The 23,910-nt window shown below is 42.4% G+C and overlaps 1 protein-coding gene across 2 annotated transcripts in view; it reads right to left on the reverse strand.

Moving 5' to 3' along the window:
- Positions 1-23,910, reverse strand: part of LOC146431531 (contactin-6-like) — a 122,622-nt gene that overhangs the window by 60,150 nt on the left and 38,562 nt on the right. Inside the window, exons 3-4 of one of the 2 annotated variants that reach the window (XM_085072262.1) lie at positions 17,219-17,345; positions 11,772-11,947 (exon numbers count right to left, since the gene is read on the reverse strand). In XM_085072262.1, the coding sequence (XP_084928388.1) occupies positions 11,772-11,947; positions 17,219-17,345 (303 nt within the window). The remainder of the gene's footprint in view (positions 1-11,771; positions 11,948-17,218; positions 17,346-23,910) is intronic. The other variant, XM_085072263.1, reaches the window with a different exon arrangement.

A 23,910-nucleotide genomic window follows, 5' to 3' on the forward strand; every position in this document is an offset into this window, starting at 1 on the left:
AGATGCACGAGTGATTCTTCCCGGGGAAAAGTGGGAATGTATGGACTGAGCTGTGTGTGGCACAGCCTTGTCTGAGGCTGGGAGTGTCGCAGAGCTCAGCGAGGAGGAGCTGTGCTCACAGCACCCAGAACGTGGCATTTTGGGGAGATAGAGCTCGGGAATGGCATGGCTTTGTCTGCTGGGAGCAGGAATTCTTGGGGTGGAGGAGGCTGTCAGCTCCTCACTGGGAATGAAGGGAGGAATGGGGAGAAGGAATGGATCAGAGCTTCTCTCAGCTGGTGTAACTCAGCTTTACCCACTGGGGTCGAGGATGGGATCGTGGAATTGCAGGATGGTTTGAGCTGGAAGGACTTTAAATCCCATCCAGTGCCACACCCTGCCATGGCAGGGACACCTTCCACTGTCCCAGGCTGCTCCAAACCCTGTCCAACCTGAATTTATGCTGATTTATGGCATTATATTCATCATTAATATATTTATTCTAATTTCACACCACCAGCATTACACACACATCTGAGTATTTTTTAACTCCTTCACAGGTCTCAGAGTGGCAGATTTAACTACACAACAGAGTGAGCACCACGTCAATTTTCCTGGGATTGAGGAATCACTTGCTAAATATTTCTGATGGGAACAAAAACCTAACCACAAGGAGCAACTCATTCATTTCAACCTCTCCATCATGTGTTTGAAATTCCTGAACCTGGTCAGGGACAGTCCATCCAAACCAGTCCATTCCAAACCAGCCCATTCCAAACCAGCCCATCTTAAGAAGGAGCATAGAACTTCTCCAAGGAAACCAAGGAAACTTGGCTATTTGAATATATGAAATTGTTACAGACAATTAGAGAAACTCCAATTTATCACCTTGCGTAATTACCACAGTTCATCTGAATTAATGTAATTTCATGCTTTCTTGAACTTTTGATTTTTTTTTCCCCCCCTCATAAATGTTTTGTCATTACATAATCCCAAATATAATGGTTGCAATTACTCGGTATTGAAATGTGCAATGAATGTTGAGGCATGAGGAGGAAGAGCTCTTTACAAATTAGCCACGCTGCTGAGGACAAATCAATACAATTCCTCACTTTTCCATGTGGCTGTGTCAAATTGGGATAGATCACTTCTGTTCCCCTTTTTTTTTTTCTGTCTCCTATTGCCTGTGGTATATTGCAGTAGGAGTGGTGTTCCTGCAGGGATGGAGCACAGCAGGAATTTCCTCACAGGGAAATGGGAGATGAAGGAAAATCACTGCAGTTTTCCAAGGAATCTTCTTGTTAGGATTTGCTGTGAGAATTTCCAGCTCCTGTATTATCAGACAATTAGTCACCTTTCTCTGCTCTGACTGTAATGAATTAGGAGCCCCATTTTGGGTCTGAATTTGATGCCTGGTTCAGAGAACTTGGGTCTGTTATAACCACCAATAATAAAAATGGAGCTTAGTGGATCTTTTAAATTATCTCAAATCCTGGAAGGTCCCATACTTCCACATTTTTGGTTTGTTTTTTCTTCTTTCACGTACAGGAAGTCCCAAAAAATTTGGGGTTAAAGCCCTTTTAGCTGTGCCTGACTAGAGCACTCCAGACCCCTCCTGGACATCAGTTGCTGCTTTTTGCTTCTCCTCACTATTGTACTGAATTGCCTTGCAGGAGATGAGCACCAACCTCCTGAAGCCTGGATACTGCAGGGTGTGTTATGGAAATATCCTTCTTTTCCCAAATATCTCCCAAAGGAATGGCGAATCTCCTTTCCTACAACTTCCACTGCAAAGTAAACTCTCTTTTTCCAGCTTTCCAAACTGCACCAAACTTGCTGAACAAACCCTCTGACAGTTCCTTTGTCTTGATAATGCTGTCAATACATTAATCTTTTCCCTTTAGCATCTAATCTCAATTTTTTAAATGTTCTAATTGATTTTCTATGAATCCAATTCTGAGATTAAGAGAGGTGTTATCTCTAATTAAGGTGTCTGAAAGCTGCTTAGTATTTCCCATTTCCTGCTTTTTAACTACTTGGATTTTCTCCTCGACACCTACTGAGTCCTCCTGCTCCATTTGAAGCACACGAGAGCCTTTAGCACCTCAAGTCTGGAGGATTTGAAGCTGAGTCAGCCAGGACCAGCCTGAGCATCTCCTTTCACCAGGACAGGTTAAAAACCAACAGGAATTTTCAGTTTTGTTCTCATTTCCACCTTAGGGGAACAATGCATCTGCTGTGGGTAAAAGGAAAGCTGCCCTGAGCCCCAAAACCCTGATGGAGTTGCTTGCCAAAAGGAGAGGGAAAAGCACAGTCACTGGGTCCTGTCTTTCTCCAAAGCTGTGGAACCATCCAAGGACCTTCATCAGTGCTTCCTTCTTTAGTTAAATTACTTTGGAGCTTCCAAAGGGAAGGACCTGTAATTCTCACTCTAGGATGCACACAGGCTCCTCAATTCAGCTCAAATGATCAGAGTGGCCAATCCAGGCACTCCTTCTCAAGGTGGGGAACAATAATTCCTGCCACAGCCTGATTGTCTTATTCAATTAAAGAGTGAAAATGCCCTTTACAAAGTAATATCAAGCTTCTCTAGAGGAAAAAAGTGGAAGGTCACAATTAAATTAAACAGGGAGGGTGAGGTGAGGGGGGACAAAACCCTGAGCTGGCTTGATTTTTCTTCACGCACCAAGAACCTCAGAGCACAGAAACATACGCCGGGAAGCTGCGGAGCTGCTCTACATCTGGCTCTTGTTATTTTTTTCCCCCTTCTTTTACAGAGTTAGCAGCATCAAATATTAAATTTCTCTGGTGAGGCGAGGCCAGGCCTTGCTGTGAGCAGTGAGTGACGAGGCAGCCGTGGGGCTCCTGCTCCAAAGCCCATCTGCAGGGCAGAGGCACAGCTGAGGCTTTGCTCCTCGCCCAGGGAGGGGCACGGCACGGAGAGATGGTTAATATTTTATATTCCCCAACAGTTTTTCTCACTTGTCACGGCAGAGTTCATTTGTCACCTGTCATCACCAGAGTCACTTCGCCGTCTGCAGGAGTTTTCTCCAGATTGGAGAGCTCTTAAAGACAGATTTCTCTTCCTGGGCTGAAGCTCGAGGGGCAGATTTATCCTTGCCAAAACTACACTGGTTTGCCCTATTTCCACAGGGGATGGCCCTGCCTCCTGTGGCAAATGTCCTTTTGGCAGGAGGGTTCATTCTTATCCAAAACCTTCTTTTTTTTCTGTTTCCCAGTGCTCCCACAGCAAGGTGTTTGTAACTACATGGAGATGGTTCAGGAGCTGCTCCCTTCCTTTGGATCCTGTTTTAGGGACAAGGAGCTGTGTCCTGGTCCTGCAGGAAGTGTTCTGATGGATACAATCCCACCTCAGGCTATTGATTCTTTTTATAACACTTCTACCAACAAAAAAGTAATTAAGATTATAATACATCCAATAAAAAATGGCAAGGAGGAGAGGAATGACAAGGAACTCACACACTGCTGAGCCCTTCCCAAATTCCTGCCCATCCCTTTGGAGATCTTGATCCAGCACAGAATTACCTCTTGTAGAATAACCCTGGCTAACCCCCAGCTACCACTGCTTTATCTCCCTCATTCCAGCTGCAAAGCCCTCAAAGAATTCCTTCCAACGGGAATTTCAAGGTTTACCCGAGTGGTTGATGTAGGGGATTTTTGGTTGTGAGTGTTGTCAGTGGGATTTCAGGTGTAGGTTACACTGTTTGTTGTCCTTGCAGCAGCATTTAGAAATGGATATTTACAGCTCAGTGCATGCTCTGTGCCAGATGTGGTTTTCCTGTTGAGAAAAGCAGCTCCTGTGACCTCATTCCTTCACTCCATGAAAAGTCCAAATGGCACACACTGCTCCTCCTTCTTCAACATAAGCTACAGAATAGACAAGTGTATCTGGTGCCTAAAAATATTTATGCAGGATCGTGCTTCACTGCAAAAATAACTAATCAATCAATTTCATTATTTTTATTTTAAAAAGCCAATTGTTTATTCCAAATAATTTAGTATTTTTTCCCCCCTAGCAAACCTGCACCATCACTTTTTCTGGCACACCAAAAATGAAGAATCTCATGTGAACATCATGGATATTTCACTCAATAATTTATTGGAATCAGCATCATATTGTCTGTAATGAAAGGAGTGCAGATAAAATAGCAAATCACCCAGACTGCAAATATAGACTGGTTTTATCCTTCCCAAGTATTAAATGTTATCAATCAGAATCTATCAGCTCCAGGACCTGTGGATGCTTTGTTCCCCACCATATCTCAATCACATATATTGCTTTTCCAATACAACTGGCAATGGGTTGATTTAGGATAAACACTTTGAAAGGAACTAAAGAAGAGTAAGTAATATAGAACTAAAAGATAATCTTCAAATACTTCTGTGTTCCCTATTACTACTTTATCTGCCTGGTTCACTGCCTGTAATGCTCCTTACAACATCTCTGTAATGCAGATCTCTGTTTCACAGATAAAAACCCTCCTTTTATAATAGAAGTCTAAGGAACTAACCTGGGGAATAAAGCAGCTTTAACCAAGTGTTGATACAGCAGAGCCTTGAACACAGTGGTTAAGTACTCTGAGAGAGATATTTAGACCAGTGGAGGGACAGAAAAGTGGAATTTCTGATGTTCCTGGTCTGTAGCAATGTAAAATAAACTGGGAATGTTGCTCCCATCAGCTTCAGGAGGCTGTGGCTGCACTTGGTGTCGATGGAGAGAATGCAGAGGAAGCAAAAACCTTTAGGGAATGATGGAGGAAGCAAAAACCCTTCCTCATGGAGACACACCCATATCTTCCAGTTTTAGGATTCCAGGCTGTTCTTTGTGTCTTCAGGAACGTCAGGAGATTTGCATAATCCTATTCTTGCGATATCAGAGCCTTAAAATAGAAACTCTATTATCACCCTGCCTCGTCCTGTCAGCAGGCAGGTGAAACCCTTCCAGGCTTCCTGCTTCATCACTGCTGACTGGTGGTTCCTGCTTTTTCCAGAGCCTGGGAGAGCCTGTGTGTGCACAGAATTCTGCAAAGAAATAAATCCTGGGAAGCTCAGCAGAGATACAGGAAGATGAGCTGAGCATGCTGAGGTCTTGCAGCAGTTTTGGTCTTGGAGTGATTAAATTACATCACTTTAGAGTGTTCTCTGCATGGGTTCTGCTCCAAGTGGCCTTGAAGGACACTTAGTGTCCCAGTTTGGAGTGAGTACAGACCAGATCAGAGGGCTGGAGCAACTCTCCTGGGAAGACAGGCTGGGAGAGTGGGGCTGCTATTCCTGGAGAAGTCATATTCCTTGAAACAATCAGGTTCTCACCGTGTTTTTCCTGATTTTCTGAGGAAACATTGTGAAATAAAGGGGAAAAAAGCAAACATGCCTGAGGCTGCTGGGTCTGCTCCATGGAGAGCATCCATTAAGCAAGACCTTGATGTGGTCTCCTGCCATGGGAACTGCTGCAGAGAGAGCTGGAGCATTGGCACAGAGTGTCCATAACAATCAGAGGTGATAAATGAAAGTTCTCTTTCTTTTCACTCCAAGCAGAATTTTGACAAAATACAGGGTTTATTTCCTGTAACTCATTGTACTCAGAACCTGGCCCTCTCCTCCCCACACCAGGGAGGGTGGCTGCTGCTGCTGCAGTGATATTGGATTCTGTGCCTGTGCTTGAAAGTCCAAAAGGCAATTTGGAGCTGTGAGTCTGCTTGGGGACACATGGAGAGGTGACAGCAGCACTCCCATCCTCCAGACAGGATCGATCCACAGCGAGTGTTCCCACTGCAGGCTGTATTTTTGACTTGCCTGCTCACAGGAAGATGCACACTGGGAGGTGTTACCAGGATCACCAGGAGGGCTGTGCAGAGCAAGGAGAGTTTTATGGCAGATTCTCCACATATCTGCAGTTGAGATGTGTTTCTCCCTCAGAGGAAGGGATCTCTGCCCATGGGAGTGGGGTTGGAACAAGATGGGCTTGAAGGTCCTTCCAAACCATTCTAGGATTACATATAGGGCCACCCTTTCCAAACAGACAGGTGGGGTCAGTGCATCCCTCAGCATGTGTAGGGTAGAGAAGGGTTAGAATGAGGATAGAAACTCAGAGAGTTGGGATTGTTCAGCCTGGAGAAACTTTGGGGTGACCTCATTGTGGCTGCTAGTAGCTGAAGGGAGCTACAAGACTTTGGAAAAGAGCCTGGAGGGACAGGAAAAGGAGGAATGGGTTCCAAACTGCCAGAGAGCAGGGTTAGATGGCATATTGGGAAGGGATTCCTTGCTGTGAGGGTGGGGAGCCCTGGCACAGGGTGCCCAGAGAAGCTGTGCTGCCCCTGGATCCCTGGCAGTGTCCAAAGCCAGGCTGGACAGGGCTTGGAGCAGCCTGGGACAGTGGAAGGTGTCCCTGCCATGGCAGGGAGTGGGATGAGATGATCTGTAATGTCCCTTCCAACCAGGCCATTCCATGATTCCACATGGACAGAGGCAATTCTAGGGCTTTACCTGATGTGTTCCTAAAGAGGAAAATGTATAAATCAAGTCAGACTTTGGGTGATGTCTCTTTGATGATGACCTTTTCCTGACACTGGCAAGCTGAGCTCTTCCTCCTTTCTGCTTCTGAGTTATCAGCTGGACATCCCTGAGTGCCTGTTGAGCACTGAACTGAGCAGTTTATGCCTCCTTTTGAAAGAGAAAGGCCCTGCCAGAGTTCATCCCTGCAATCCAACTGCCAGGCAGCCTGATCAGTATTCCAGCCCTGGTGTGCAGTGATGAATTAACAATCAGCTTAAAGACCCAGAGAGCTTTACTCCAGGTGGTAGTTACAACAGCTAGCACACCTTTTAATCAAATCCAATTGTTACAGAGGGATTTCTGGACACACACAGCACCACAACACAGCCCAGCCAGAAGTGGAGGTGCCATTTAGCCCTAAATTCATGCATGTCCAGACTTTGCAAATTCAGCCGATCTGATGCGAGCCTATTGATTTTCCCATTTTCTGTTTCAAAGCATACACTGCCAGTGAAAAGGGTTATGACATCTCGAGGCTGCCGGATTGCTTCGCCATGTTGCTGTAATTTGTGTGCGCTCGAAGGTAAATAACACGATGGAGTAAGCAGATGAAAAGTGGCCTTTCGTGCTGGCTGAGCATCTCCCAGCCAGCCCAGCCTGTCACCATCCAGCCAACACCAAAAGGATTTGATTTGGTTTAATAAATTCCTCCCTGAAATGGTTAAATCCTAATGATGGACGGCTATTTTTGTGTTTCAGCATGGCAAAAACTCTGTCCGGGAGGAATTATTGCCTCTAATTTGTTGTTTCAGCAAAACTGTGTCTTCTGGCGCTGACAAAAAGCACGTGGGAGCTCTTGGGAGCTGCAGATTTTATTCCAAGTGCTCCAGCACTGTCACTCTCAGCCACACTGCTGTGAGCACATCATCGCTGGCCAAGAGCAGGGAGGGTGGCAGTGATGGGAAAATGCAGTTGAGGATAAACACCGAGCAAATCCCTTGAGCACCGCTTTGAAAACCAGGAGAATATGGTTGGAGCTCAAAAACTCCAAGGAGAAATCCTTCCTGGGTCTGTGGCATTGTGGGGAACTTTAAAATAGGGGGTCTGATGGGTCCAGTGTGCCCTCCTGGGTGGTTCTGGGCAAAGTGACTTATTCTAAGCACAAATTTAGATTGTTGGCATTGTTTCTCAGAATTTCAGGTCTGAGAAAGCTGCAATCAGCATCGCTTTTATCATCAAGGGTAGAATAATTTGACTGAGAATCTAATTTAAGATCCCTAAGCAACAAGATGTTTTCAATTAATGCCGAATTTTCTGGGTTTATGCCCTGAATAATTATGAATTAGGTTCACATGTGATTCTTTTTCATTGCAGAGTCCTTTTTCATTCTAGTTTGTTTAATTGCACTTCTGATTTCTCCTGCATATCCCTAAATGCCTCTGCTATAGATGTGTTTGGGAACTAAAAGAACAAGTAACAGGCCTGGACAGGCTGTTTCATGCAGCCTGTTATGGGGATTTCCCTCAAGACCAGTTGTTTGCACACAGTTACTTTTGCTTAAAACTGAGGAAATAATTAAAGCAAATCCCCTGTGTGCCTTGGGAGAAAGTTCTCATTGAAGCCATATTGAAGCAGTTTTCCCTAACAGGTTTTTTGTTTGTCTTTTTTTAAGGCATGAAATGCCTTAAACAAAAACGCCTTAGGAAAAATTTCATCACTGAAAGGGTGGCCAAGCTTTGGAGCAGGCTGCTCATGGAAGTGGTGGAGTTGCCATCTCTGGAACTGTTCAAAAAACGAGTAGATATTGCATTTTGTGACGTGGTTTGTGAGCAGGGGGGATTGGGTGATGGTTGGACTTGGTGATCTTGGAGGTCTTTTCTGTCTTTAATTACAAAATCACAGAATTATGTAGGTTGGAAAAGACCTTGGAGATCATCAGGTCCAACACAGACCCAACACCACCTTGTCAGCTCAACCATGGCACTGAGTGCAACCTCCAGGGATGGTGACTGCACCACCTCCCTGGGCAGCTCCTTCCAATGCCCAACCACTCCTTCTGTGAAGAACTTTTTCCCAGTGTCCAACCTAGACTTCCCCTGGCTCAGCTTATGATTGTGTCCTCTAAGGCTGTGATTCTAACTGGAGTAAATTCTGAAGGAAAAGCTGCCATGTCCTCATCCCTTCCTTCAAGCTGACTCAGTCCTAGTTCCGAGAGGAACTCCCAGGCCTTTGACTCCCCTTTAGGCTGAGCCAAAGTGCTCCAGGTTGTCACTGTTGAGCCGCTAGCAGAGAAAGAAGGTCCAGGTTCAAAGTGTGCCATCAAGAAGAAGCTTTTCTTATTTAATTCCAACTTATATAGACTTTTCAAAGGTCACCCAGATTGGTCAGTCAGAAACCTCCCCCTAGGCCTGATTGGCCAGGCCTGAACTGTCCACATCTCGAGACACTGTTTTTAATAACATCCAAACGTTATCTTTGTTTATAAAACACAGGAAGAAGAGAGAAAGAATTCTCACGGGAAAGGTCTGTGCTAGCCACACCAGGTGACCTTGTGCTGGATGTCCCCATGGAATGGAAGGGCACAGCCCTGTGGGTGGCAGGCCATGGCTCCATGGGCTGGATGAGGACCTTGTTCCCCTGTTTGGCTCTGGCTCTGACACCAGCTCTGACACCAAAGCTTTCCAACAACTCCCACCTCGACAACTCCTGCAAAACCCACGTTGGCTGCTCCAAACATACTGCTGGCAGGGCAGCAGGAGACCTGCAGGATTTATAGGGAACTTTCAAGTGTATTTATGCCAAAACAACCCTTCTGCAGGAGAGGGGATGCCACGGGCTGCCATCCCGTGCGTCCTGCTAATGCATTTCTGTTCTCCCTCTCCCTGATGCTGTCTCTCACTTTCAGCTTGTAGCTTTAATAATCTATGCCACTGCCTTCTGTACAATATTCCTCCTGCAGCTTTCCTTTGACAGCTCTGGTTTTAATAGAGGATAAGCACCAAACTCCAGCTGAATCGGAAGACATATTTCTAATCTCGTCCTGCATTTATTTTGCTGCTCGGGGAACTTCCTATCTCAAACAGAGGGAAAAAGTATTTTTCACGTATTAAGTTGACGTGTTCAATAGGTTTCTGGAGGTATCATTAATTCAAACTCAAACTCAGAGTTAGTTACCTTGTAGTAAAGAGACAAATACACATAAACCCTGCTCCTTGGATAATAGGATGGATTCAATTCTTTATCAGGGAGATTGCAATAGGACGCCAGGCATTCCAGGCCAGGGAAGAATCCCATTTTGTGAGGTGTTGAATGAAAGTGTCATAACAACATCATGCCTGCCTGCCTGGATTTTAAGATATAGCCTGAAGTATTGGTTGAAACAAAGAATTAAATTGGATGGCAACAAGACAATAAGAAACAAGGGAATGTTGACTGTGAAATAAGTGTTTCAAGGTAATTTGTTCCACTATTCTCATCAGGTCATTATGACGTTTGCTATGTACTCTGGGGTTTTTTTTTTCCTATTGTAAGACAACTTAAAACTCACAGTTCTGCAGTGATGCTGCTAAATTGAAGCGTTTTCCTGTAAATTTGTGCTTGTCAGGGTAAATAGCAGCCTTTGATTTGTCTGTCCTCTCTCTTCTCCGTGGGGAAGGATGTAAATATCTGTCACCACTCCTGGCAAAGTGGTGTAGTGCTTGATTATGGGATAAATTTAGCATTCTGGGATGCTGTTAGAGCTGGAGGGCTAAGCAGGCTGAGAACTGGGGGCAAAGCAAACCAGCTCTGGGATCTGCTCCCTCCAGGAACTTCGGGCAGAGCTTGGCTGGGGTATGAAGCTTAAATAAAGGATCTGCTCTATATGAAATGCTGAATAATCACTAGAGCCTTCTTTCTTTCACGGATATTCCTGGTTTTCCTTTTTCCTCCCCCTTTTTGGTTTTTTTTTTTAATTTTTTATGCCTCTTTTGTGCCTTCAGTTAAAGATATTCCTTTTCCTTACATATTTCCCCTGCTCCTTTCCTGGCCTGTCCAGATTCTTTGGGGATTACAGACTCCATGGACAATTCTGAGGTGGCCTTCTAGTCTTGCTCCTTTCTAAAATGGAATTTGTACTCTCACTAAAGGACTTGCCTCTCCAAATCTTGAAACAACTTCCCTTTCAGGAGGGCTGGCTTAAAAAAAATATTTCAGCCAAAAAAAAAGTGGGAAAATAATGAACCAATTTTTTTTTTTTTTTTACATTTGACCAGCTCTTGGAAATCAAAGCTGTTTGAGAAATTCAGGGTAAAACATTATTAAATGAGGTACCAGCGATACACCTTTTGATCAGCTCTGCTGAAAGCGAGTCTGTGAACCAGCCTGACCTCTGATGTCTCCTTTGTGTAACCCCTGTGACACGAGGTTTGCTCTGAGAAATGGAACAAGATTAATAATTAATCCGTTTGCTGGTGTCTGAAATAGCGACATGAGGTTGGCTTTAGCCACATGTTTTATTAATGAGCTTTGAAAACAATTGCTTTCTCCCAGCAACAGACTGCTCTGAGCTTTAGACTGGAAAAAAAAAAAGGGCTGGAGGGAATTTCTGGAGTTTTTTTTTGGTTGGCACTGTTGTTCCCCCCTTCCCTAGAGCATTCACAGAACTCGGTCACTGCGTCCAAACCTTGTGAGAAAAGGTTGGGAAGTTGTGAAGGAGTGAAATGGGGAGCAAAGATGAAATAAATTTTCAATCATCTCAAGACAGACAACGTGCTCGACCTGAGGGAGCTGAAATACGAAATGTTTCAGAGCGTGGCTCACGGTTTTACACGTTGTGTGAGGAAAAAGAGAGTTTCTTTGTTAATGTAAAAAAAAAAGAAAATCAGTGTGGCAATTAGGGGAACAATGGTTTTGTGCCTCAATTAGACCTCATTATCTACAGAAAACTCAAAGCCTAACTTTTTGCAACAATTCCCCCTCCAGTTGTAGCTACCTGTGGGGTAACAACAAAACCACTGTCCCAAAAAGTGGAAACACCTTTATCAACTGAAAATAATTGTGTTCATCCTGCTTGACCTTCCAGTTTCCTGATTTTCATTCTGGTTCCTGAGGGCAGCAGCCATCAGATGTCTGGTTTTGTTATTAATATTTACTAGGTTTTTAGGAATAAGCAGTGCTGAAGGAAGTCAAACCTTTTGGACAGAATCCCCAATGATCCTTTAATCACCCAATAAATTACAGTCCATGTGCAGAATTAATAGGAAAATAGTTCTCTAATAAATAGGATCTTTCCAACTTACATGCAAATTGAAGCTTTGCCTTCCTGCTCAGAATTGTTCCAAATGAATTTGTGGCCAAACACTGGTATGTTCCAATATCCTGATTTTTATGTGGGTTATTGATTGCCAAGCTGCCTCCAACCAACCTGTAGTGATAACTCATGGTAAGATCAATATCTGTGCCATTTTGCTTCCACCTTTGAGGGGAAAAAAATCAAATTATGCTTATAATTTACAGAGCCTATTCATATTTATCTTAAATAGTGTGCTGTAGCATACCTGTAATGATAAAAATGTAGTTAAATATCACAAAATTAGATCATTTTTCACACATGACTGCTTCTCACATCAATCTTAATGATAGCAATAATGGTATTCTTTGGAAAATCTTTACTTTAGTCACCCAAATGTTCACAAAAAGTAATTATAACTTATATTCATACAAAGTTATCCATCCAGTCAGGAGGGGGTTCATACCTTGTCTACAACTAAATAATTTTTATAATATGAATGGTGACCGAATGTGCTTTACAGTCCTTGCAAATGATTAATCATGGATTTGGCAACAAAAATGCTTTGGAGATGTGGATCAGGAAGGATTGCACTTCAGAGGGCAGAACAAAAGCTGAGGGGGAAGTTTTTATACAGCAAATAGGAGACTGATCATTTAATGATGAGAATGCCGCTGTTTTAAATCATAATTTGTCCCTCTTAGTCCACTAAGCAGAAAATGGATTGTGTCTGCAACATTATCCAGCTGTTAGCAAATGTCAAAATAAAATTTCTCTTTCAAAGAAAATAAATATTATGTGTTCCAGGAAGGGATTTTTTGTGGCTTTGCCATTAGTCACAGGCAAATATTCCATTCAGGCTGAATATTCCTTGCTCATGTGAAGGCTGAAGGAAGGATAAAGGACTCAGCAACTAACTCCTGCAAGTTTTGGAGTTTTTTAATGCCACTTTTGAGGTGGTTTGAAGTCGTAAAACTACACAACCAGGAGTTTTCTTCTCCTGATTTTATTTCAGAGCCAGCTCCTCAGCTTTTGTCATTCCTGTTGACCTCTGGGTGTGACTCCAAGCCCTCCACAGGATGGAAAGACCACAGCAAAGTTGCCAAGGGCTCCCTTTGGGTTCCTGGCAGTGCCCAAACCAAGGGCAATCATCTCCTTGTTCATTATCTGAAGAATCACAGCGTAAAAATTGTCCATTTCTGGTTATTTACAAAGCAAGGCAGTGAGGGCAGTTTCCCCTGGTAACAAATGGAAGAAAACTCATATTTTATGTCTGGAAATCTGACCTGGACACACAGCACAAGGCCTTTTTCAGTCACCCCAGACCTCTCTCCCCACGCTCACACTGCTCAGGAGTTGTTTTCGTGCAGGAAGATTTTCACACTGGGCTGGGAGATGCAATTTTTTGCTCCCAGGGAAAACTCCACAAGTACAGGGAGTGTCCTGACCTTCAGATTTGTTGTTTGGAAAGATAATGACTGATTAAAGATGAAATCGATGGAATTCTGTGAACAAATTCCAGTAACATGAAATAATTTCCCTGGGCTGCTGCCTCCCTTTCCATGGATTCATCCACACTGAGAAATTTGGGTGCAACACTCAACCCTCGGGAATCCTTCCTGCAAATTGCAGCTGATTTTTGGTGTTTCTGTACCTCTGCTCGATTCCTTATTTTTACATTTGCTTTAGCCGGTCTAGTTTTTGCTGTTATTTTAGGATATTTTGTCTATTTTTAAAATTTCATTGCAAGGATGAGGAAACTTTGTCTGGGTTTCTGAAGGGATCACATCCCAGTGGTAGGATTTTCCATATTTCATTATTTACACGTGCTACAAGTTGTCTAAAGCGCTCCTTTAGATTTTCTAATCTTAGATATTCTGCTATTTAATTTGCCAGTTCTCTTCAATTTCAGAATCAATCACTGAAATAACTGCTGTCATCATCGCATGGCTCCCAATTAAGATCTATAATTGTTTTTCCAAACAAATGCAAAGATGTTGGCTTAGTTGCTGCAAATGAATTCTTCACAGTATCCCCGTAATCATTCTAATCACCATGGTACAATGATTATTAAACTTTGCATATAGATCAGGGGTTCAGCTCCTGGTGTGGGCTTTTTTCCTAATTAATATGTTTACATCACTGAAGGAAGCAAATTAACGAATTCATGGGGTAGACAATGATTTAATGACTTTGCGTGTTTCTGCAGTGGATTAATACACAGAAATCTGGATAATGATTTTAGGGAATTTTTAGCATAAGCCCATTAAGGCTGGGATCATGTTTATATTTTTGTGAATTTCTCCTTGCAACCATTGGGAAATATTTTTCCCCAATTATAGGAAATTCATCCTGGACCAATTGTTTCAGAACCTAAACTCAAAAAAATTCTCTATATTCTGATGCTGAATCCATCAGTCCCCCAGGAACCTGAGGACTGTGAGTAGATATATGCTCACACAATTTAATAAATTATCATTTCAACGTGCTGCTATAATAAAAATATCAATATTTTGAAGACTTCATTGTGTTCTATATTTCTTAGATTATTTGCATCCAAATGGAAATACCCTGCCAAGTCACCTGAGGCTTTCTTGTAATTGGGAAAAGGATTTGCAAAACCCTCTTTTCTGGGCAGCACTTCCAGCAAGGAAGAAAATAGGAAATTTAGAAACTCTTCACTGTGAACAAGACACCAGAGAGGGAAGGAATTTTCAATTCCACCCCACTTTGGAAGCAGAATCTGCACTAAGCCAAGAAACAGCATTCCAGGGAACAAGCCCAGGAGAGGAGAGCTGCAATTTCTGTTTCAAGGGTGTATTTTTGGGATTACTGGGAATCATTCTCCAATTTGATGTAATGATTATGAACATATTTGATGTCATTTGCAATCGTGGTAGACTTTGTGCTGCTGTCCCCTCCCTTTCATTTGTGTGTTGCTGTTATCCTCACAGTGCTTGGATTTGGGTTGGATTTGAATCTCTTGATCTTATTTCAGTGCATCTCTCTGTGCTGGGCTGAGATATTAAAATGTTGTTCTGATGAACGCTGCTTATGCTGCCCTTGGATTTATGTATTGGTTCCATTGGCTCCTCTCTGAGCAGATTATTGAGGGGAAAACACCCTGCATTGCCAACTTGCATGAAAAGGCAAGATTGTGGGATTGTTCTGGATATTGGATGGAAGTGCAGGGAAAGAGAACACCTGAAATCAAACAAAAAAAAAGTCAAAACACTGCTGGAAACACTGCAGTGTGTTCATGGATAGGCTGTGTGTAAAAAAAAATATGTAAAATTCATTGAGTTAGTTGGTGATAACCCCTCAGCTGACTATAACCAGAAAAGCTTAAATGCAAAAAATGATAAATCTCATTTTAAAAGTTGTGTTTATTTACCACCAACATCACACCAGGAAACACCTGGGATAATGTACCTGATATTAGAAACAATTCTGGCTTTAAAAAAAAGACACGAGGGATAAAATTATATTTATCAGAAAATTTACAGAGGTTTCTTAACCCATGCTGATTTTAGAGATGCTTCCATCCGTATTTCTCTTTCCAGCCTAATCTGTGTTCTCTGTTACTTCCAACAGGAAAACTGTGTCTCATTTTTATTACTCAGCCCTTCCACCTACAGTCCTACACAATTCCTGCACTGTGCTTCTCAGACACACAATATTTTGAGGAGGAGTTGCAAAAAATTATTACTATATTCAACGAGTCTGTAATAATAAAAGAGTGCAGCATAAAATAAAACTTTTTGGAATCACTAAGCATTTTTTTTTAATTTCAAGAAAAGGCATTTATCAGCAAATTTCTTGACGTAAAAAAAAAAAAAGCTAAATAGCAAATTAACTCATATCTGACTTTCTTCCTGTTGGGGTGGTTCTGTATTTCTGAATCAAAGAGAAACCTCCAGCAGTCCTTGCTGTTCTTTGCCATCACTCAGCACAGGAGATGATTAAAATTTCATCCTGGGCTTGGTTTATCTAAAATGGTTGGAACTTTAAATTTGTGGCCTCAATCCTTATCTGCCAAAGGCAGCATTAGCTGTGGGGAAATCAAAGGAAAGGGCTGCAGGCTCCCTGTTCCCTCCAAATCGTGGTGTCATTGCAGCACTGATAGTCTGATAACTTCCAAGTGACCCCAGTGCTCCAGGATCCACCCAGATGTTGAGCTGAGCTCACTGGAGTCACTGAGGCTGTGAAAAATGTCCTTCTGGGCATTGAAATATTTAAAAATAGAGAATTTCATTAATGGGTGGGTAGAAAATATTACAGGTGAAATGTAGATATCAAACATGTGATGGGGGAGAATTCACAGCTCTCCTGCCTGATGGGAATTGCTGTCTCTGCTCTTTGGGGTGTGAGGAATCCATGGGGGAATACAAGATCCAGGGATTTTCTAGGCAGCTGTTTGAATAGATATGAAAAAAAAATAGTGGAAGAATTCTTGAAATAGAGGAAGACTTGAAATTTGCCATGAGGTTGTGTTGGTGAAAAGGTTCTCAACCTGAATCTGTTGGTGTTCGTGTTGACAACAGGGAGGACAAGTAGGTTGGGAAATTGGTGAGGATTTTTACCCACAGGAAGAGAAGTTGCACTGTGGAAAGGAAATGATGGATTCCTTTCACAGCACAATATCTGGGGTCAAATCAAGCTGTGAATTCCAAAAGCCAAGCTGACAACCAGTGGTGGCAATTTCCAGAGGAGGCTGTGGTGGGAGCAGTTAAAAATTCCTCAATAAATGTTCCCTAAGAATTTGGTAGGACATGATTTTCTTTCATGACTTTCATGAATGATTTCTTTCTTTCTATATAATTTCCCTGCACCTCAACCATTACTTTCCCCATTATTTTCTGAAGGAAGCACTTTTTTTTTTTTTTCCCCAGATTCCCAGCTTTTCCTCTTATCCAACTCAGGTTTCCAAATTCTTGGTGCAACAAGTTATATTGGAAATTATAAGTCCATAGTTATTAAATAAACAAAAAATCCTCTGTGCCAAGGTTTCATTAAGTGAGACTGGTAAGGTATTGGAGCTGTTACTCTAAATAAACACCATAAATATGTACATGAAATGTTGGAATTAGAAAAGGGGAGGAATGTTGCTCCTCTAATTTCCAAGCATTTATTAAGGTATGGAAAATTTTATCAAACAGAGATGCTCAGTGCTTCTATTTTCCCATTTTCACAGCTGTTCTGTGGAGCCAGAATTAATTTTGTATTTTTCAACATACTTTAGGGATGATTTTCAACTATTTTCTTTCCCTGCGTTAATTTTCCTAACAGTAAAGCAGCAAAACTATTTTTCCTTCATTCCTCAATTTTACCCTAAACTTTGCATATTCTTTCTGTGAGCACTCAGCACTTTTTGGGGTGTTTCTGGGGCTTCACTACTGACTAAACCACAGCTCAAAGGGTTACAGAGACACAATATTTCCCCGAGGTTGACTTCACCTGTAGTATGGCAGTGGATATCCTTTAGCTGTGCAGTTCAGGAGGATCTCTGCATTTGCTGAGCCCATGGAATAAGTGACATCATATGGCTCTTGGATAAAAATAGGCCCATGAAGGGTTTCTTCCCCTGCGAAAGAAAAACAATAATTTAAGGTTAGGTGGCTTCAGCGTGTCCTTCCACATAAAATTGTCCTTTGGAGTCCTTTGCTTTCAGCTGGAAGTTAAGCTCTGCTATTATATTCAGCAGAGAATCCACCTCCAGACTTTGGACCATTAAGGAGGAAATATTTCAAGGCTGATTGATAATAAAATCGCCCAGCTCAGGTGCTGCTGATTTATTTTGCAGGTGACAGTGAAGCTCCTTTGCATATTTCCCAGGGAAGCTCTGTGGCCAAGGATTAAATGTGCCCAACCACCTCAGCCTTGGGCAGCAGGAATGGATGGAATTATGGAATTGTTTGGTGTTCCCTGCTCACTGCACAGCCTGAGGGAATCACTCACCTCCTTCTCTTCTAACCCTTCCCATCCTTTGAGATATTATTTTTATATATTTTATAGATACTGGCCTGGTTTGGGGGTTGTTTATAGGGTTTTTTGTGCTTGTTTTTTGGGGGTTGGGACCTGTTCCCCTCCATTTTCCAGTCCTTTTAATACAGGAGTAGCATTAAATAATCTACCTTTATTTCATATTCAAAATGAAATTATTGATAGCAAGGCAAACCAGAAGTATTTCTATATTTCATGGTGATTTTTCTTGTTCTGGGGAACAGAGGAGAAGTCAATTTGTTTAGCAAACCACGAGGGCAAGGCAGAGCAGCTCTCTGGGATGGTGTCTGGCTCTGGTTAAATAATCTTTGTTTCTTTTCCTGCCACTCTTCTGGGTTTAATCCCTTGACAAATTTGAAGACTTCTTTTTTCACTGTTTCTACAATTGACCCTTTGACTTGCCTTTTCTTTGGGAGGAATATTCTTCCCTTCTGGGTTCATTTCCTCAGTCCTTCTCATTACCTTCCCAGAACTGCCTGGGAAAGGTTTTTCTGAAGCCCCAAAATGACCCAGGGGTCATCATTCTGCATTTTAAATCCAAGCACCTGGCTGGGCCAGCAGGGAGCTACCTGATGTACATAAAAATCCTTGCTTCACCTCATAAAAATGTAAATATTTTGGTAAACCTGGAATTAATTTCCAATGTTTTTTTTCTAAATGGAATTTAGACCCATTTGTCATTTGCAGACTATTGAATATCTGAATTTTGGATCTCCTTCCCTTAATGCAGGAGACCCTTAATGTGTTGAATAAGGACACAATATTTCACAGCTCCTTTCCAGTGGACCTGTCACAGTCCCTGCCACAAAAACATTGCCCATGAATTTTAGTAAAGGCAGCTTCTCCCTGTTGTTTTGTTTTCTCTTTAATATCCTCTCCTTGCTGCCTGATCTGCAGCAGAGAATAACATCAAATTTGTGAGAAATGATGTGCACTCTCCGAGCCAATGGTGTCCTAGGAGTTCATCTCTTATTTATAGAAAAGGTCAGCCTGGTCATTTCTAATTTCCTGATGCATCCTTTTGTGTTTCCTATAGAGAATGGACATACATTTCTTCTCCATTCTCCAGGTTCAATACAATCACCATGATTTCTCCAGAGATACACATGACAAATGCATTTTTGTAGGGCTGTTTGCTTTTGTTAAGATTTAAATAATTCAGGTCTTTTGAAAATCTATGGGAATGTGAATATTTGATTAAATGTATTGTTTCCATATATAAAAATCATGTGTGAATCCTCAGCGTGGTGCTTGGAAGTGAATATAAACTCTTCTTGTGGAATGTTTGATGAGAAGTTAAAATGTGTTTCTTCATGATGCCAAATCAGTTTGATCTCCATAAAGACCATAATTAGGCCAGCCTGAATTCAAAGCTAAAGGAGAAAAATGAATCAACATTCCTTCATTCATTACATGATATTGTCTTCAGCCAATGCAGGGATTAACACAGTCCAATGGGAGGGGAGAATCCCTGTTTTTTCCATAATTTTGGAATCAGCAGGGAGTGTCTCAGTGCTTCCCTGTCACTGCTTCATGGGCAGTGGGTGCTTCTGTCCCACCCTGGTATTCCTGTCAAATGCAGGAAAAGAGGTTTTACTCAGCCACAACCAATATTTAAATATTTGTGCTCTGCCTCATCCAGACAGGGAGAAAGAAACACAAATCTAGAGTTCACCTTAATCAAATTAATTCTCAGGCAAATCCTGCTCCCTGTTCTTTCCTGTTTCTGACTCTGGTTGGCTTCATGTTCAGCTCCTTGGGAGGTGTGTGCCCAGCTGGAAATGCACAGGAAAACAGCCCAAGAGCAGCTCAGGCTGTAATGTGAGTATAGATAACTCAAAATTGTAAATTAGCTGAATTTTCTTTTATCCCATTCCTACACAAATCTTCCTTCCCTTTAGGACTTTTTGCAAAGTGGAGTTGGAAGTACCATAACTCCAAAGTGACTGGTGACATTAGATTAAATCTGTTTGGTGAGACTGAGAGTGACCCAGAAATATCATGATCTGTTTGCAGGGAAAGGTTCTAGGTTTGCCTGGGAGAATCAACTCCAAAGAACCAAACTCCAGAGGATTCACTGCTCCAGGAGAAGGAGTGGGGAGTTCTGCTGGTCTGGGAGCACAGAGAAGCTGTGGTTAGCCCTAAATCCCTGACAGTGCCCAAGGCCAGGTTGGACAGGGCTTGGAGCAACCTGGGACAGTGGAAGGTGTCCCTGTGGGGTGGAACTGGCAGAGTTTTAAGATCCCTTCCAACCCAAACCATTCCATGATTCTGGATGTACCACACCAGTGAATCCTTGTGGAAGATCATGAGGAGAAGCTTCAAAATGCAAAACTGCCATAATTCACATAAGCAAACCAGATAAGGAGGAATTTATCCAGGCTATTAAGTTCCAGGAAGGCTGTAAATTCCAGGGGTAGTGAGTTTCTAATGAATCTTTCTTAATGTGCCTTAGATAGAGCTTCATATCTGATCCAAAACATTAATATGACTTTATGGGCCAAGGCTGACACCTGATTAAGAAACCTCTTTTAAATCAGCCAGATACTAAAACACCTGTCAGTTCTAGCAAGAGGGATGGGACAGGTGAATTAGACCCTTCCCCTTTCTAATGACAGCAGGGAAACTGTGAAAAATCCAACTTACTTCAAAATCTCTTTAATTTTTCAGCTGGAGACATTGGCAATTTTTAATTGGAAGACAGGGAGTTTATGAGGCCCACAGATTTTTAAATGTCATGGAATGTTTCCCTGCAAAGAGCACTGGGGTTTTTGATTGAATTTTTTCAGGAGCAGAATGAAATTATTATTTCCCTCACCAAAGGCCTGGACCAGGGAGCTCAAGGACTTTAAAAGGAGCCTGACAGATGCAAAACGAGAGGTAGTGGATGAAACCCTGTTTGGTACCACTGAAAGTAACACACATCACTTCCAGGAGTCAGATTTAACACTGGAAGAGAAGATGGGAAAAGAGGAAGCAGGAAAAAGGGCCATGAAAGTGTTTTGTGAGAAGAAAAACAGCTTGTCAGGAGCACAGGCAGCAGAGGGAGGATTCCCTCTCTCCCTCCCAGTGACATCCAGCTCTCTGAGAGTGAAGCAGTGACACTCAGAAAGGGAGATGAGATGTTACAGGCTTGAGCAGGCAGAAGCAACCTAAAACCTGCAGGATTTTCCCAAAGGGCCTTCAACTTTCATGTGTTTTCTCCCTTCAGATGTTGATGCACAGAGCTGCAGAGACACAGGGCTCCTTTCAAGTCTCAGCTTCTGTTGGAAGAGTCAAGTGGGGAGTGCTGGTGGAATTCCAGGGTGTCTCTGTCAGCAGACACCAAACCAGGGAGATGTTTAGCTCCCTGTGATGTTGGGAGAAGGGAGGCACTGGGGAGGGACAAGGGGTGAAGTCCTGGCACTGCTGCAGTCAGAAAAACCCTCAGTAGAGATGTGAAATTTGGCACTCCAGCCCAGGGTTTGTAAAGGAAATGCTTTATAAAGTGACAGCCAAGAGTGCAAGGACTTCCTTTCATGGAATCACTGCAGTGGGAAAAGACTTCCAAAACAGCAAATCCCTCCCCTCAGCACCACCACCATGTTCAGCACTCAACCATGTCCTCAAGTGCCACAGCCACATGGTTTTGGAATTCTTCCAGTGACGGTGACACCACCATCTCCCTGGAAACTCTGCTCCAATCCCCTAAAACCTTTTCCATGAAGAAATTTCTCCTGATATCCAACCTAAACTTCCCCTTGGCTCCACTTGAGGCCATTCCATGTGAGAGGCAGAGGGCTCATGGTGCCTCTTCCTTGATATCTGGAAAATAATGAGGACAAGCAGATGCCAGGAGGCTCAGCTGGAATCTGCCATTTCCCAGGAATTGTCACTCCAAGTGTCCCTTCCTTTGTCCCCTTTTCCCATGCAGGGTGGATGGAGGTTGCCTGTGGCTGACTCAGAAAACCCCACCCTCAATCTGAGTTTGGAGATGTATCTTTCATTTAATTAGGGCTCCTCCAGCCCTAAATGGCACAGAAATTTGATTTTTTTTCAATAAATTGATCCTGCATCCCGTCAATTCCATTCCTTGAGAAATGAGTCAAATATTGAAATTTTTTCCCTGTTATTTAAACAGGAATCTCTGTGGTGGGGCAGGCAGGGTGAGCTGAGGCTGATGTGGCAAACAACATGCTCAGGTTATGAGCTGAGTGCACATTTTCCCTGGGTGTGAAAACAAACAATAAAACCATCAAACATGGATTTCATTGCTAATATAACCATTATTGTCAGAATCTAGCACAGGAAATTAGGGTGTAATATATCACAGGTAATAATTAAGGAAGTATTATGCAAAAACTGTCATATACATGAGAATTATGAGCCTTTTTCAATTAAATGTATATAGTGACAAAAGATTTTGTCAAAACGTGATGTTTCCAACATTTTTTAAAAGTCCTCCTGTTATAACCAGAATTGCTTCAGCACTTCCTGGGAATATATTTGGGTATCAGTGAATTGATTACCCATCCAACACATACACACATCCTACTCCCAAAATAATTGAGGGTAAATCCCTAAATGCCAAAATGTGACATTTTCTCCTGCTGTCACCCCGAGTGCAGCAATCAGACTCCAGATTTACAGCATTCCATGTTCCACACAAAGCCCCAAATATTCCCTAGATATTCCAGAGCAGGAGTTCAAGCTGCAGAGGAGGCAAATTGCTCCTAATGGATGTGCTGTGGAGAGCATCCAGTGGAGCTGCACTGATTTAGGTTTTCAGCTGGAGATGAGCACAGATTTATGAACAATTCATTGTGGGCCTGTGGGGAAAGGTGCTCCAGGAGGGCTATAAATACACCAAGGTGTCACCTGGATTCATAATGGAATATTTTACTGAAAAATAAACAAACATGGGAAGAGCAAAGCTGAAATTCCTACCCGGGCCTGACTTTTTTTGGCTTTCTGAGAAGATTTTCTGAAAACTTTTTGCTATTGTGTGTGGCTAGCACAGACCTTTCCCGTGAGAACTCTTTTCTCTCTTCTTCCTGTGTTTTATAAACTAAGATAAAGTTTGGATGTTTGTTGGAACAGTTTCTCAAGATTTGGACAGTTCAGGCCTGGCCAATCAGGCCTAGGGGGAGGTTTCTGACTGGCCAATCTGGGTGACCTTTGAAAAGTCTATATAAGATGGAATTAAATAATAAAACCTTCTGGATGCCACACTTTGAACCTGGGTCTTCTTACTCTGCTAGAGGCTCAACAGCAACAATTGTGTGAGGAGACAAGTGGAAGAAGAGGTGAAAATCACCTTTTCATTAGCGTGGGTGATTTGTTTTATGTCACCAACTTGGGCATGTCCTTCAGATGGAGAACTCTGTGGAACAGACATCTAATTATGGAGACAAATATCCCTGATGGAGTCGGAGGGATGTGAATTCTGATGGATCCTAATCCTGACGTGGCTCCTTCTCAATGAAATTTCATTCTTTTTTTTTTTTTGTGTTACCAGGCAAGATGAATAAATAATAACGAACCTTTTCCAATCTAGTGCACAAGCATTTTGTTGCCTGTAATTTCAGTTCTGAGGGAGCCCCAGATCCAATGACAGATTCTGTTTGCTGCATTGTACTCCTGTAATATTCATTTGGCACCATTGCCAAGCTGACTGAAGGCTTAATTCAATAATTTATGCTACAGGAAAAGATAACAGCTCTATCATTTAATATCCTGCCACTTCAATAAAGCCAGAGATTGGTTTCTTTGTAACTTTTTTCTGTGTAAATTAGAACTGTGCTTTGCTCTCTTAGAGGATGGGGAGTAATTAAGCTCAGATGATTTTTGTCGTTGGAATTTTTTGTGATGATTCTCAAATTTCATTGATAGATGATCTGTCAATGCCTCATCAATCTTGTCTTGATAGAAGGAAGAGAGTGAAACACTGGCTTGAATAAACACATAACAACATGAGAAACTGCAGTTCTGCTTATACAGAAAACAAGGGGAAAAATAAAGAAATCTGGGGAAATTTCTTGCAGCCTTTAAACCACATTTCAGACCCATTTTAGTCTTTGCTGCCCTTCGCTCCACCCAGTGACTCTGGAGACAGAGGGAGAAAAGGGAGAATTGTTCCAGTGCAAAGATCCAGCCACACTGGAATG

This window comes from Lichenostomus cassidix, chromosome 12 (genome assembly GCF_008360975.1).
Source record: "Lichenostomus cassidix isolate B80296 chromosome 12, HeHo_3.0, whole genome shotgun sequence".
NCBI lineage: Eukaryota > Metazoa > Chordata > Aves > Passeriformes > Meliphagidae > Lichenostomus > Lichenostomus cassidix.